At 39.1% G+C, this 14,376-nt stretch overlaps 1 protein-coding gene across 1 annotated transcript in view; it reads right to left on the bottom strand.

The window, feature by feature from the left end:
* Nucleotides 1-14,376, bottom strand: part of KCNT2 (potassium channel, subfamily T, member 2) — a 728,083-nt gene that overhangs the window by 475,895 nt on the left and 237,812 nt on the right. Inside the window, exon 4 of the mRNA XM_006834237.1 lies at nt 2,076-2,124. Within this exon, the coding sequence (XP_006834300.1) occupies nt 2,076-2,124 (49 nt within the window). The remainder of the gene's footprint in view (nt 1-2,075; nt 2,125-14,376) is intronic.

The raw sequence follows: 14,376 nt of genomic DNA, 5'->3' as shown, positions 1-14,376 counted from the left end.
TTTCTATGTATTCCATCTGGTGAGGTCCTTGTGTATAGTCGTCTCTCATGCTGTCTAAGGAAGTTATTTGAAATGAACAAATCACTGGTTTTGCAGAATTCTATCATGCATTCTCCAACATCATTTCTATCACCAAGACCATATTTCCCTTCCTCTTTGCTCCCAATCTTTGCATTCCAATCACCAGTAATGATCAATACATCATGACTGTACGTTTGATCAATTTCAGATTGAAGAAGTTGATAGAATTCTATTTAATCTTCATTGGCTTTAGTGGTTAGTGTGTAAATTTGAATAATAGTGGTATTAACTGGTCTTCCCTGTAGGCGCATGGATATTATCCTATCACAGACAGTATGTGCCTCATGACTGATCTGGATATGTTCTTTTAGACAATGAATGCAACACCATTCTTCTTCAATTTGTCATTCCTGGCATAGTAAACCATGTGACTGTCAGATTCAAATTGGCCAATACCAGTCCATTTCAGCTCACTAACACCTAAGATACTGATGTTTATGCATTCCATTTCATTTTTGACAACTCCCAATTTTCCCAGATTCATCTGTCAGTTTGTCACACTGTGGTGGTTTATGAGTTGCTGTGATTTTGAAAGCTATGCTACAGTATTTTAAATATCAGCAGGGTTACCCAGGGTGGACAGATTTAAGATGAGCTTCCAGAGGAAGACAGACTAGGAAGAAAGAGTGACGAACTACTTCCGAATATTTAGTCATTGAAAACCTTATGAATAGCAGAGAAACACTGTCAGATAAAGTGCCGGAAAGTGATCCCCTCAAGTTTGAAGGCACTCAAAAAGCGACTGTGAAAGAGCTGCATCCTCATAGTGATGATGCAAATGGAATAAAGTTCGTGGAAGAAAAGTCCACAGGATCTTCATTTGCTGATGGTGCACAACTCAAAATGAAGAGAAACAGCTGTAAACATCCTTTGAAAATCAGAACATAGAATGCACAAAGTCTGAAACTGGGAATTTGAATCTGGGAAATTTAAACTTAAAGTCCAGGAAAAGAGGACTCTAGGACCATCAAGAAAAAAGAGCATGTGTGGAATGTGGTACCCTATCCAGAGAAGCAGTGACACTAGAGATGGAGGCAGAGATGAGGACATGGAGAGATAAAGCAGTTGAAGACTCTAGACGCATGGAAAGAGAAAGGTTATGTGCTGGCATCCAGGAGGCAGGCTTGAAGAATGTGACCTTTGGTCGTTTAAATGATAATATATTCCTGAGTGTTTTTATGTACACCCCCCCCCAAAAAAAAAAAACCCAAACAAACAAAAATCAGAGGGAATAGAAGCAAATACTGTTGAAAGGTGATGCACGAAGGAGACTGAAATCATTGCAGTGAAATGATGAATGTAAAACTGATGTTATGCCATGTAAACTATCACTCAATTCACAATAAAAACTTAGCAAAAAGAAAAAAGAACCACTAAATTCACAATAAAAACTTATTATTATTATTTTTTTTAAATCATTCTTTCCAAAGGTCCTCTGATCCACAGCATAGCCCAGTAAAGTCCAGGTGTACTTTGCTAATGCGTTACCCATGGACATCCATATCTTAAAAAGAGTCAGAAAATACAAATATGACTTAAAAAAAAAAAAAAAAGTAGTTTGGGAAAATGCATAGAGCCTTTAGAGAATGATTTACTTTGTGTTTTTGTTTGTTTGTTTTCCATACTCATTAGAGATTTCTGTAGCCTAATATTGATATTGTTGCTGTGGTTGCTGAGCACCATCAGGTTGGTTCTGACTCATAGCACCCTGTATCAGGATTCCAAGGAACTCTTGGTGGGTTTAATCTGCCAACCTTGTGATTAACAGTCTAGCATTTATCGTACATTGCCACGTCAGATAATTATCACAAGGTAGACGCAGAGGTGAGGAAAGTATTGTAAAAGGCATAAAAAATTTTGCCTACAGTGCTCAAAATTAATTTTTCAGTAAGACAAACTTATCTTAAATATTAACAGTTTTCACTCCAATATTATTTCTTAGCAAAATATCAGCAAACACAAAAGTATATCAATAAGACAAAATTATACATAACCTGTAAGCCCCACAAAGGTAGACTTCTGTTCACCCAAAAGATATGAGACCTATGAAAAGAATAATAATATTTTAGTTTTAAAAGTTTTGAAAAAGGCATTAATTTCAAAAATTAAAATGTCAAATATTTAAATGATGCTAGCATACACATGCAAAACAAATTAAAATTAGAAAAACATTTTGCTGCAGTTTCTTTTCAGCTGATATTGAGTTATATGTATGAAAAAATTATTATATTTCATCTTTCATGGTAACAATGTATGTAAAGATATGCAATAATAAATAAACCTTGCTATCAAGTTGATCCCAACTCTGTGACCCTAGATACACATAGGCTTTTCAAGACTTTGACCTTTCTGAAACAGATCAGCAATGCTTCTCTGAGTGGATCTGAACAATATTTTTATGATAAGTTAAGCATTTAAACAATTTATAATGGAACTTTTTTTTAAAATGATTATTTTTGTTGTTGTTGCGAGTCATTGAGTCAGTTCTGACTCATATTGATCCTGACTAGGGTTTCTGAAGTACATCTAGTGGGTTTGAACTATCACCCTTTGGTTAACAGTCCAGTGTTTATCCTACAAACTCATCATTAGTCAAGTCTTTATCAAGTAGTCATTTAAAGGTCTACTATAAATTCTAACACATATGGGATTGTCATGAATCAGGAATAACTGGTTTCAATTGGTAAAATGTCTGATTTTTGTTCATTTTAAAGCTGAGAATATTTAGGCGATATAAAGGCAGCGTTATAAATAATTGCAACAAAGCCAGTAATTCAGATTATATACTATTTTAGATTTGGATTTTTATAAAATACTTATCATAGAAACAAAATGGGATTAATACAAAAAATTATGAAGAGCAAAGAGTGAGTGACCTTAAATGTCCTTTAAAAATATATCATACAGGGGAGGGAGGAGAGGTAGAGCACAGGGTAGGTAACAGACACAGAATAGTTTGGGTGCTAGGCAGATGCACAATATACAAAAAGGGTGGGGATGGAAGAACAAGGTGGATGGGAAAACACTTAGGCAGGTTTGCATGGGCTAAATGGGACAGAGGTAAATAATGATGTATGCATTATTGGAACAACAGGGCTATGGGATATAGGGATTGAGACATGGTTGGAATGGGCAAAAGGGGGAAAATAATGTTAAGATGCTTGGCTGTCTTTTGAATCTTGGTTTCCCTTGCATACCATTAGAAAATAGACACTGGAGGGGGAAAGACAGAAATAGCCAGAAATATTACCATAGAAAATGTGCAAGTCCATTTTCTGCCTATTTCTGATTGGAATACCAAAAATGGGGCTACAACTTTCCCAATGAAGGAGGCTTCCTGCAGAGCCTCTGCATTACGTAAGACTATCCAGAATCTTCTGAGGTTGGAAATTTCCACTGGAAAGGACAAGCAGACCAGCTTAGAGCAGCTAGAAGAACAGTAGATACTTCTTGAAAGAAAGACCAACAGGAAAAAATAAATAAATAACTAATGGCAGTACTACAAGAACAAGCAAGTTGATCGCCCAGGAGACATGAAGCCAAGTGGTCGGGTCCTCTCAGGGCAAAGCCCCTTCCAAGACTAAAACTCAATGGGAATACACAAGCAGACATGTACTCTGATTGCTGACCACGTTCATCACCAATAAGGGGAAGTGAAGGAAAAACAGCAATGAAGTTGCAAGCTAAGCCCTACAACACTCAATAGACTCCTGTGAACCCGGGTGGAGCCCTGGTTGGCCAGCAGTGTAGCAAGACCTGGGGACTCTTGGGACCAGAGTCAGTGACATAGCCACAGAGAACTAGAGTGGAGAATGAAATGTCCAGGTGACAATAAGAAAGCGTATATGCACAAGAAGACCCACACTTGCAGATAATACCCACTTGACCTGGCCTCAATGACTGGATCAGAGCTCAACTAGAAGAAGAAAGAATAGGAAAAAAAAAAAAAAGAGTAATCTGATACAATTTGATGAACTTGACCTACACCTATGGATGTAGTAGCTCAAAAGACGGAACAAATCTTTACAGTGAGGATCATTCCCACCCCCTCTATACACAGAGTTGACAGGGATGGGCAACTTGGACATTAGCTACCCAAAATGGGGGGGGGGGGCCTACAAAGGCAAGAAGTGACTGGCTTACAAGCTGTCAAGAGGGAACCTAGATCCAGAGGGTGCGGAGGAAGGCAGAATCCACTGAGTAGTATACAATCTGTCTGGGCGGAGCTGATGAAAGGAGATGGGGATAGGTCTCTTGCACAAAGAATAAAGAAAAATTAAAGAGAAAAAATAAATAGTATCAGTGAAGCTGGGCCGCTCTAGCTGGAGGCTTCGGTGCGGGGTGAATGCGCATGGACCCAGCACTGGCCTAGAAGCACTATGCGCCCACCCAGCTCGGGCAACCCACCACGCAAGCACCACCCTAGAGCCAAGATCAGAACCACAAGATGGCTGTCCAGGACCATGGGGGCATTAGCCCTCTCCAGCAAATGTTGGCTTCAGGGGCTGGAGCTGTGGTTACTTTCATGACACCCCTGAACATGGTGAAGGTGTGCTCCCGCGCCTCTCAGTGGCTTGTGAAATGATGCCTCCTTCAAGACTCTGGCACATCTTGTACACCAAATTGCCCTCCTATCTCTAACCCACAGGGAAATGCCTCCTGTACTGCAATGGGATCCTAGAGCTCCTCTACCTGTGCCCAAACAATGCCTGCTGTGCCACCTAGTTTCAGGATCCCACCGGCTTCATTGGCACTATGGATGCCTTTGTGAAGATTGTACAACATGAGGGCACCAGGATCCTGTGGAGCGGCCTCCCAGCCACCCTGGTGATGACTGTGCCAGCCACTGCCATTCACTTCACTGCCTATGACCAGCTCAAGGCATTCCTGTGTGGTCGAGCCTTGACCTCTGACCTCTATGCATCCATCGTGGCTGGCCCTCTTGTTTGCTTGGGCACTGTGACTGTGGCCTGCACGCTGGAACTGGTGTGCAAGCTTAGCATGTGTCCTACACCCCTTGAGCTGGGAATCTCTGTGCCACAGGGGCTACGGGCAGCCGGCAATCCCTGTGGATGGGCTGGGAGCCAACTGCCCCTCGGGATGTTCCTTTCTCCACCCTCTATTGGTTCAACTACAAGTTAGCAAAGAGTTGGCAGAGTGGACCCAGACCAAAGGATAGGACTTGGTGGGCATCAGCTTTGAGGCTGATGGTATCTCAGCGATGGTGGTGGCCACCCTGAATCTGCCTTTCCACGTGGTGAAGACTCAGTGTCAGGTTGCACTGGGAGCAATGGAGACTATGAGAATGAGACCCCCATGTGTCCACTCCACCTGGCTGCTGCTGAGGAGGATCCTGGCTGAATCAGGCACTAGGGGACTCCACAATTTCCTCAGAGGACCATCAAGGCTGCCCCCTCCTGTGCCATTGTGATCAGCACCTATGAGTTCCGCAAAAGCTTCTTTCAGAAGCTCAACCAGGAACAACTATGGGGCCCTTGAAAGAGGCCAGGAGCTGAGGACCCCCATCTCTTCCAGGGATGGGGCATAGGGGCAGAGGAGACTAAGCTAAGTGACTTTTCCTCAGCAGTGAGGAGCGGGGCCCCACATCACTTCCCACCTTGGGGCTTTCAGGACCTCCGGATATGGCTCTTCCTGCTGGCTCCCCACCCTGAGACTCAAGCATTCTCACTACCACCACCACCACCACCCTCCCACCCCCACCCCACCCCTGCAAGCTGAAGACCAAATCTGCTGCCTGCTCAGTGCCTTTTCCTCAGCATCAAGGAATGGGGCCCTGTATCCCTTCCCACCTAAGGGCCCTCAGGACCCTGGATGTGGCTCCTACTGCTGCTCCTCATCCCGAGACTCAAGCCTTCTCACTTCCCCACCCCCAAGTTCAAGACCAAATGTGCTGCCTGCTGACACTCTTATTTCCACGTATGTTTGCTGTAACTGGGCCTGGCTCCAGGAGTCAAAACCCCTGGGTCTGCCTCAGTCTCCCCTACCTCCATTAATTACTAATGTCTAAAGTTGATGAACTTAAAATAATATCATCACTAGAGTTGGAAACTGCTTATACTATACAAAGAGCATCATAATTCTTTTAATTTCCCACTAGTTACCATTTTGATTATTTAAATTCTTACTTATATCACTTACTTTAGAATTTATTCAAATGTCAATCACTCAAGTAATATACCCTACTTGGTAAAACATAAAAATAACTACACTGCGTAGGCAAAATAATATAAACTGCAAATCCAAAAAAAAAAAAAAAAAATCAAACAAATTAAAATCATTTTTCTCTTTACAGCTATGAAATATTCCTGAAGGAGTGTGCAGGGCAGTGAATTATTTAATATGTCAATTCTAGCCATGGCTTTCTAACTCCTGCCAAAGAACTTTTTCCTGATGAGTTTGAGTAGGAGAAGGTGGGAAGTGATGCTGATGGATTATGATTCAGTTGTGATTGACTGTTAAACGGATTAACTGTGAAAACTTGGAATTCTAACACTGCTATCAAATGAGCTATCTCAGAAGTGGGAAACAGAGCTCGCTACCAACAAGTAAGATCCAGGAAGAGAGCATATCAGTTGGAAACCTGAGACCCCTGACTAATTAAAATCTTCAGTTGTTCCAAACTAAATGTGCAATGTTTCTCCAGATAATTGATCCTCCTTCACTTCTCACATTTCAGTAAATGGCACCAAATTCCATTATATGCTATGCCAATACTTAGTTGTCATTTTAGTTAATTTCCTCTCCTGGGTCTATTAATCCTTAATCCATTAGTCACCAAACAATCCCAAAATTTCCCATCTCATAGATCGAAAATTAACTCACTTTTTCTCATCCCCACCATCACAACTACCTTGATCTACTATTTGTCAGAATTGGTTCTTACCACATTCTGCAGATGGAGACCCTAAATCTACTTTTGACTTCTGAAATATTTCTCCAAATTGCAACTACAATAATTCTTTCAAAATGCAATTTAGATCACATCATCCAACCACTTAGTGGTTTCACACTTTTATTAGAATAAAGAAAGAAAGAATTTAACTGCCATCCTTAAGATTTATTTAACTGTGACAGGATCCTCCCTTCACAATCCTTTCCTGCATAAGCTTCCCTTATCTTAGAGAGTTCTCCACAAAACCCTCTCTTCCTCAAGAAAAAATCCTCTTGGTCAATTGCAGTATAGTAAATCATGTAATGTCTTTTCTAGCCATAGTCTTTGTAAACTCCCATCAAATGACTTTTCCCTGATGGATCTGGACAAGAGAAGATGAGAGAAGATGCTGATAAAATTATATGATTCAGTTGTGAGAAGTTAACAGAGTTCATTGTGATTCCAAAAACTTATACCTCTAATGAGTATTAAATGAGCCATTTCAGAAGCAGGAATGGGGACTCTCACTATTGTAAAAGAAGATGAGCCAGGAGTAGAGTACATCTTATGAATCTTGAGATCCCTAAGTATTGAACCCCTCAACTCAGGGACAGAAAGCTGTGATACCAAAGAGTAGCAGAGGGACAGCAGAAGAAGAACCAAGAGCCACAGCACAGAACAGAGCGGTGGGCTCCCCAGCCCATAGAGCAAGTAATGCTGAGTGACTCTGGTAGGAGGCTTGTTTGCGGAGTGAGTTTGTATGTAACAGGCCCTTAATTGGGGAGCTAGGTTTTTCTGAACCAAGGAGTTAAAATTGAGTGCCTTCATGCAGCGCTTTACTATAGAGTGGTATGACCTTATGGGCATTGATCAGCAGGCCTGAAAAAAGTTTTGTAATATTGGCCAGGCAGAGAGACACCTGCCTGTGGGCACCACTGAGAAGTTGTTCTGACGGGAAGAACTGTGTCCTGAACATTTTTAACCTTGAATTGTAAACTGTTAGCTTCCCTAAAAAGGCCTGTAACTGTGAGTTGTTGTTGTTGTTGTTATGTGCTGTGGAGTCGGTTCCGACCCATAGTGACCCTGCGTAGGGTTTCCAAGGCAGTCAATCTTTACGGGAGCAGAAAGCCTCATCTTTCTCCCACGGAACAGCTGGTAGCTTTGAACTGCTGACCTTGTGGCTCACTGCCCGATTCGTAACCATTATGCTGCCAGAGTATGGTGTCTAAATTACGTACCACCATTGCACAATGAATGATTAAACCCAGCTAAGCAGAGAATACTGTGGGCAGAACACTTCATGCCATCCTTTTTTGCAACAATGTAGTCCACTAATGTAAGGCACTGTATGATAAGCATTGGACTGAAAGGTGGTTTGAACTGCAAGGTCAGCAGTTCAAATTCAGCAGCTGCTCCTCAGAAATCCTATACAGGATCACTATGAGTCGGAACTAACACGATGGTATGTAAAAACAATGACAACAACAACAACAACATCTTAGGTTATGTTACACACCATGCCCTTGCTACCATTTATCACAGTTGTAATTTCATACTTCTTTGGAAAAGAAATCTTGAATGTCTGTCTCCTCTCCTAACTGCCAGCTCAAATATTGTGTCAACTTTACTTACTATTGTAGTTTCAACCACTTGCTGAGTATATGAAGTTGAGTACATGAATATTATGAACATGCTGAGTACTAGACCCTCAAATGAACAAATGCTGCCACTAAAGACAAAGACATAGTTCATGAGCCCAACAACAGAACTTTCCAAAGCACTTCTCTTAAATTCTTAATGACATTTGAGAAATCAGATCAAAAAACATTATGCAAAAGTGAAGAGGGGTATATACATAGATTTTCAAGATTGAAAAACAACCTCACAAAAACTACTACATACCCAAATAGATAGCAATCCTTGGAATATTATAAATTTCAAAAGAGAAGTTTTTGAGCATGTTCGAAGGGAAGTTGATAACTGAAATGGATTTACTAAGCACAAAGGAGCCTTGGTGGTGCAGTGGGCTAAGTGCTGGGTTGTTAACTGCAAGGTCGCTGAATCCATGGAAGAAAGATGAAGGAGTTTGCGTCCATAAATATTTACAGCCTTGGAAACCCTATGGAACAGTTTTACTCTGTCCTATAGTGTCACTGACGGACTCACTGAAGGAGCTCTGGTAGGGTAGTGGTTATGAGTCGGGCTGCCTACCTCAAAGTCAGCAGTTCGAAACTACTAGCCGTTCCACAGGAGAAAGATGAGGCATTCTGCTCCCGCTAATATTTACAGCCTTGGAAACCCTGTGCAGAGTCACTATGAGTTGGAACCAACTCCACGGTACTTAACAACAACAACATAGGGTCACTGTGAGTGTGAATAGACTTGACATCAGGGGGTTACTAAGAGCTCATTACAATGGACCATATTTTTTATAGACTGATATGTTATCTTTGCAGTTCATAGAAATATGATAGAGTACTTGAATTTGAATGACACTGAATGAAAGCTGCAATGATTTGAAGACCAAGACTAAGTCATGAGAAATGGCTTTATAACCCATACAACATTTTCCAAGCGTTTGATATGTAAGTTTCAGTATAACGTGAAATCTTCAATGCTAAGCCATCTGTTTCTTCCATTTCATGCTCAATAAATCTGATAAATACATAGAAAGTAAATGCATAAAATCTAATAAACTATTTTTTTACATATCCTTTATAAAATCGATTGTGCAAACATTCCTTGATACCCTCCAATGAGTGGTGAAACTGAAGCTAATAGCCAGACTAAAATTTAATACCACTGATAAAAGAGCAGTAAGAGAAAGAAAATATACATAAGAATATTCAAATTAAAAAAAAAAAAGTGGATCACTTTGTGGCTACATCAACTTATTTATTTATATTTTAAATTGAGTTGCCATTGAATAAATGTGGATTCCTGGTAACCCCATGTGTGTCAGAGTATAACTTTGTTCTGTAGGGTTTTTAATGACTAGGTTTTGGAAGTAGATCTCCAGACCTTTCTCCCAATTACCTTTGCATAGACTGGATGGAACCTACAAATATTCAAATGGATAAATAGTTTGTACCATCCAAATATCCCTCAACTTGAATTTACAAGTCATCTATATAAATGAGAGAAGTTAATCATATCTCAAAGTCTACATTATGTTCATTACTTCTAGTTATAAAACATTATCAGAATATTGTATCTTTTAATAGTTGTTACTAAAGAAGGAAATCTTTAAAATTTTAATATCACCTAAATATATTAGGCACTGGTTTTTATCCAAATATCATAGAATACAAGCACATTCATATGCTTCTTATCTTTGTCTCTACCACCTGACATTAAAAAAATAATCATTTTGTCAATGCTTAAAGTAAGAAAGCATGCATGAGTGCTGATACACAGTGAGGACCAGCAGGCAGTGAGTCAACACTGGTTCCTCATCTCTCAATGTAGTTCATAAACTACGTACTTGTGCTGTGAATTCTCAGCTAAAAACCTTTAAATCATTTTCTACAGACTATGTACACATCAGAGCTTTTTATTCACACAGTTTTGTACATTTATCAGTGAAATGATTTTCATTACCTTAAGTTTGTCAATACTTAGCCACATTTCACATTGGTTATGACTAATGGAAGGGACTTAAAGCAAAGTAGCACAACAGATCTACAGCTTTATCATGTCATAGGTTCTAATTAAATAAATTTCTTTGCTGAATGAGTCTCATTTTTTTAAAATAAGGCTTGTGCTCCATAAAGGCCACTTCTGTTTTTCATTATCCAATCCTGAATCGACAATGGGCACTGAACAGAACATTGAATTCAAATGGAACCATAAGTTATTTTATTATAGTTTTAATTGCAGTAATCTGATTTTCCAAATGTATATCCTCTATAATTATGTCTGATTATTCTAAGTAAGATTTTATAGAAGTTAACTGTAGGAAACTTTTTTTCTCATAATGACTTAAAATAATTTCACTCTGCCATCACCCTGCAGTGCTCTCTTACCTTTAAAAGGATCCTATCATGCCTCTTTTCTATGGTTTTCAGATCTCTATAATGTACACATAATTTATAGGTGAGCAAACTAATAAAAACAACCCTGGTGGATTTTCAGAAGAATTTTTAAGAGCACTATTTTAAATAACACACAGGCAAAAAAATGTAATAAATGTTAACATGTAATATTTGTAATATATAATGCTAGAAAAGAATATTAAAAGTATCATGGACTGCCAGAGGAACAAACAAATCTGTCTTATAAGTACAGCTAGAAGGCTCCTTAGAAGACAAGATGGTCAGACTTTGTCTCTCAAACTTTGGACATTCTGAAGAAGAACTAATCCCTGGAGAAGGACATGCTTGGTAAAGTGGAAGATAAGCAAAAAATAGGAAGCCCCCCAACCAGATGGATTGACACAGTAGCAGCAAAAGCAATGGGATCAAAATGAACAATTGTGAGGTTGGTGCAGGACCTGGCATTGTTTCCTTCTGTTGTGCATAGGGTCTCTGAGTTGGAACTGACTCGATGGCACTTAACAACAACAACATGACTGATATCTCTAACTGGTGGTTTTCAATCATTCTTGATTGTATAACACAATGAATAAAACTGTCCAAAATAATTAGATGAATCCAAATACATTCACTGATCCACCAAATCCTATAATAAGCATTAGAGTGAAAAGGTCCTTGCACTCCATAACCATATAGGAAGGACAGAAATGTGACCAGGGGCAGTGCATTAGGTGTTGGGACAGAAGTAAGCACAGGGTGCTTGGGAATAAGAACCACTTCTAATCCAGAGTGAACTGGGGCTAAAGGTAGTGATGTCGAGTAATAGTTTCAACAAAGTGCTATCCTGAAGGCCCTGGACTACTGAAGGAAGTAAAAAGAAAAAAGAATGAACAGTGAGGTGTAGGAATGGAAAACAGTTTTCCAAGAAGACGCAGCAAAATACTCAAATGCCCAAGGATAAGAGACACTAAAGTATGTCTAAGTTACTTGAAGTATATCAGCCTGGCTGGAATAGGAGGCTGGTGAGAACAGGTAAACAAAAGTTAAGTTAGAAAGGACCTTCATTTGCTCATTTATCAAGCCATTCATTTAGCAAGTAACTTTTGCTTGTCTACTTTGTGGCAGGTCTTGAGATTGAAAAAGCAACCCATTCCTTGATGGAATACACAGAAAAAAATTACGTAAGAAAAATATGTAGAATATTTTAAAGAGATAAAGGCAATGGAGAAGAGAAAAAATAAGGTAAAAGGTGTCTTGTGAGAAGATTACAGTTTTAAATGAGCTATATTTAGGTAAAGGCATTACTAAAATTATAATTTTAAGTAAAGTTCTGAGAAATCATGCCTTCTGCTACCTGCTGAAAGGGAATTTGGGCAAAGTCCCAGAGCTAGCAGTGTATTTGGCAAGATCCGGGAACTGAGAGAGGGCCAGTCTGACTACAGCAGAATGGATAGAAGGTAAGTAATAGGAGGTGACGGTAAAGAGATCACAAGGGCTCTTAAAAGCTGCTGTGAGGGCATTGGGATTGAGAGCACAGCCTTGTCAAGATTATACCAACACTCAAAGGAATATTGGCTGTAAATGCTGCTGCTGGTAAGTGCCATAGAGTCGGTTCTGACTCATAATGATCCTGTAGAGTTCATAAATAAACTGACCAAAGAAATCCACAAGAAAGGTATTAGAGCTACTGAATTAATTCAGCAAAATAACAAGATACAGGTGGTCGTGGTTGTGTGCCATTGAGTCAGTTTCAACTCACAGCAGCCTTGTATATGGTTTTCAAGTCTGTAAATTTTTACAGAAGCAGAAAGTCTTATCATTTTACCAAAGAGATACAAGTTTCTGACTCTTTTATACATCAGCAATGAGCAATCTTTGAAATAAGGAAATAATTAAATATATCGTTGTTGTCACTAATTAAATGTATAATAGCATCTAAAAGAATAAAATATCTTGAAATTAATTTAACAACAGAAGTGAAAGACCTGTACACAGAAAACTATAAAACTTACTGAAAGAAATTAATGGGGACCTAAATGAAGAGGCATTCTACACCATTATCATCTAAAGCAATCTATAATTTCAATGCAATCTCCATCAAAATTCCAATAGCCTTTTTACAAAGTTGGAAAGCAATCCTCTTCTTTACATGGCATTATAAAGAGGCTCAAGTACCCAAAGCAATCTTGAAAAGTAGGAGTAGGCAAACTCAATTCTTAATATAAAAACATACTATAAAGTTACAATAATCAAAACAGTTGTTTTTGTGGCAGGTCTTGACATTGAGAAAGGTCTTGAGATTGATAAATGCTAGACAATGGTGCTAACTCTATCAAATGTGGAAAAAATAAGGATTTTAATCGTTGATGCTGGGATAACTGGATTTTTTTTTATTGTCAAGCACCACTAAGTTGGTTCCAACCCAGAGTGACCCCATATAGGTTATTTGAACAGCGGCTGGTATGTTTGAACTGCCAACCTTACAATTCAAACTGACCTTACAGTTAAGTGTTTATCCACAGAACCACACGAGGACTGGATAGTCACATGAAAATAAATGATGTTACAGCCATATCTCCCACTACACACAAAAAGGTAACTCAAAATACATCTGAGACTGAAATGTACAACCTAAACCAACAAAACTCTTTAAAAAAAAAAAAAAAAAGGATAATGCTTCAAGACCTAGTCTTCAACAGCAAATTCTTAGCTATGACACAGAAAGCACAAACAACAAAAGACAAAATATATAAATGGGATTTCACCAAAATAAAAAATTTCTGAATGTCAAAAAACTTTCTCAACAAAGTGAAGAGACAACCTACAGATTGGGAGAAAAATTTAAAGAACTATGGATAATGCTTTTTTCTTGTTGTTAAGCACCATTGAGTCAGTTTAACTCCTAGCCACCTTGTACAGGGTTTTTGAAGCTTTAAATCTTCAAGGGACCTGAAAGCCTTATCTTTCTTCCCTGAAGCAGTTAGCTAGCATGCTTGAACCATGGACCTTGTGGTTTGCAGTTCAGTACCTATGGTATACACCCACTGTACTCCCGTGAGTAATGCTAGCAATTTCTAATCAGTTGATAACCTCAAAGTTGGTCCAGCAGCTCTGTGCAAGATCAACTGATTTACTTCCATAAAGATTATAGCCAAGAAAATCCTGCGACACCATTCTATCCTGTGATAGATAGGTCTCCGGCAGTTAGAATGAAATCAACAATGGTTTGGTTTTATTGTGTATATGCAATAGATGTTTAACAGGCAGACTATGCAAATTATTTATAAAACTTAACAAGAAAAAGGAATGGTTCACACATCCAGATCTCCAGAGATGGGAAATTCCCATTTGAAAGGACAAGCAGACCAA

Source organism: Chrysochloris asiatica, unplaced genomic scaffold, assembly GCF_000296735.1.
Source record: "Chrysochloris asiatica unplaced genomic scaffold, ChrAsi1.0 scaffold00009, whole genome shotgun sequence".
NCBI lineage: Eukaryota > Metazoa > Chordata > Mammalia > Afrosoricida > Chrysochloridae > Chrysochloris > Chrysochloris asiatica.
The sequence above is the reverse complement of the archived record's forward strand: the minus strand, read 5'-3'. Positions and strand labels throughout refer to the sequence as shown.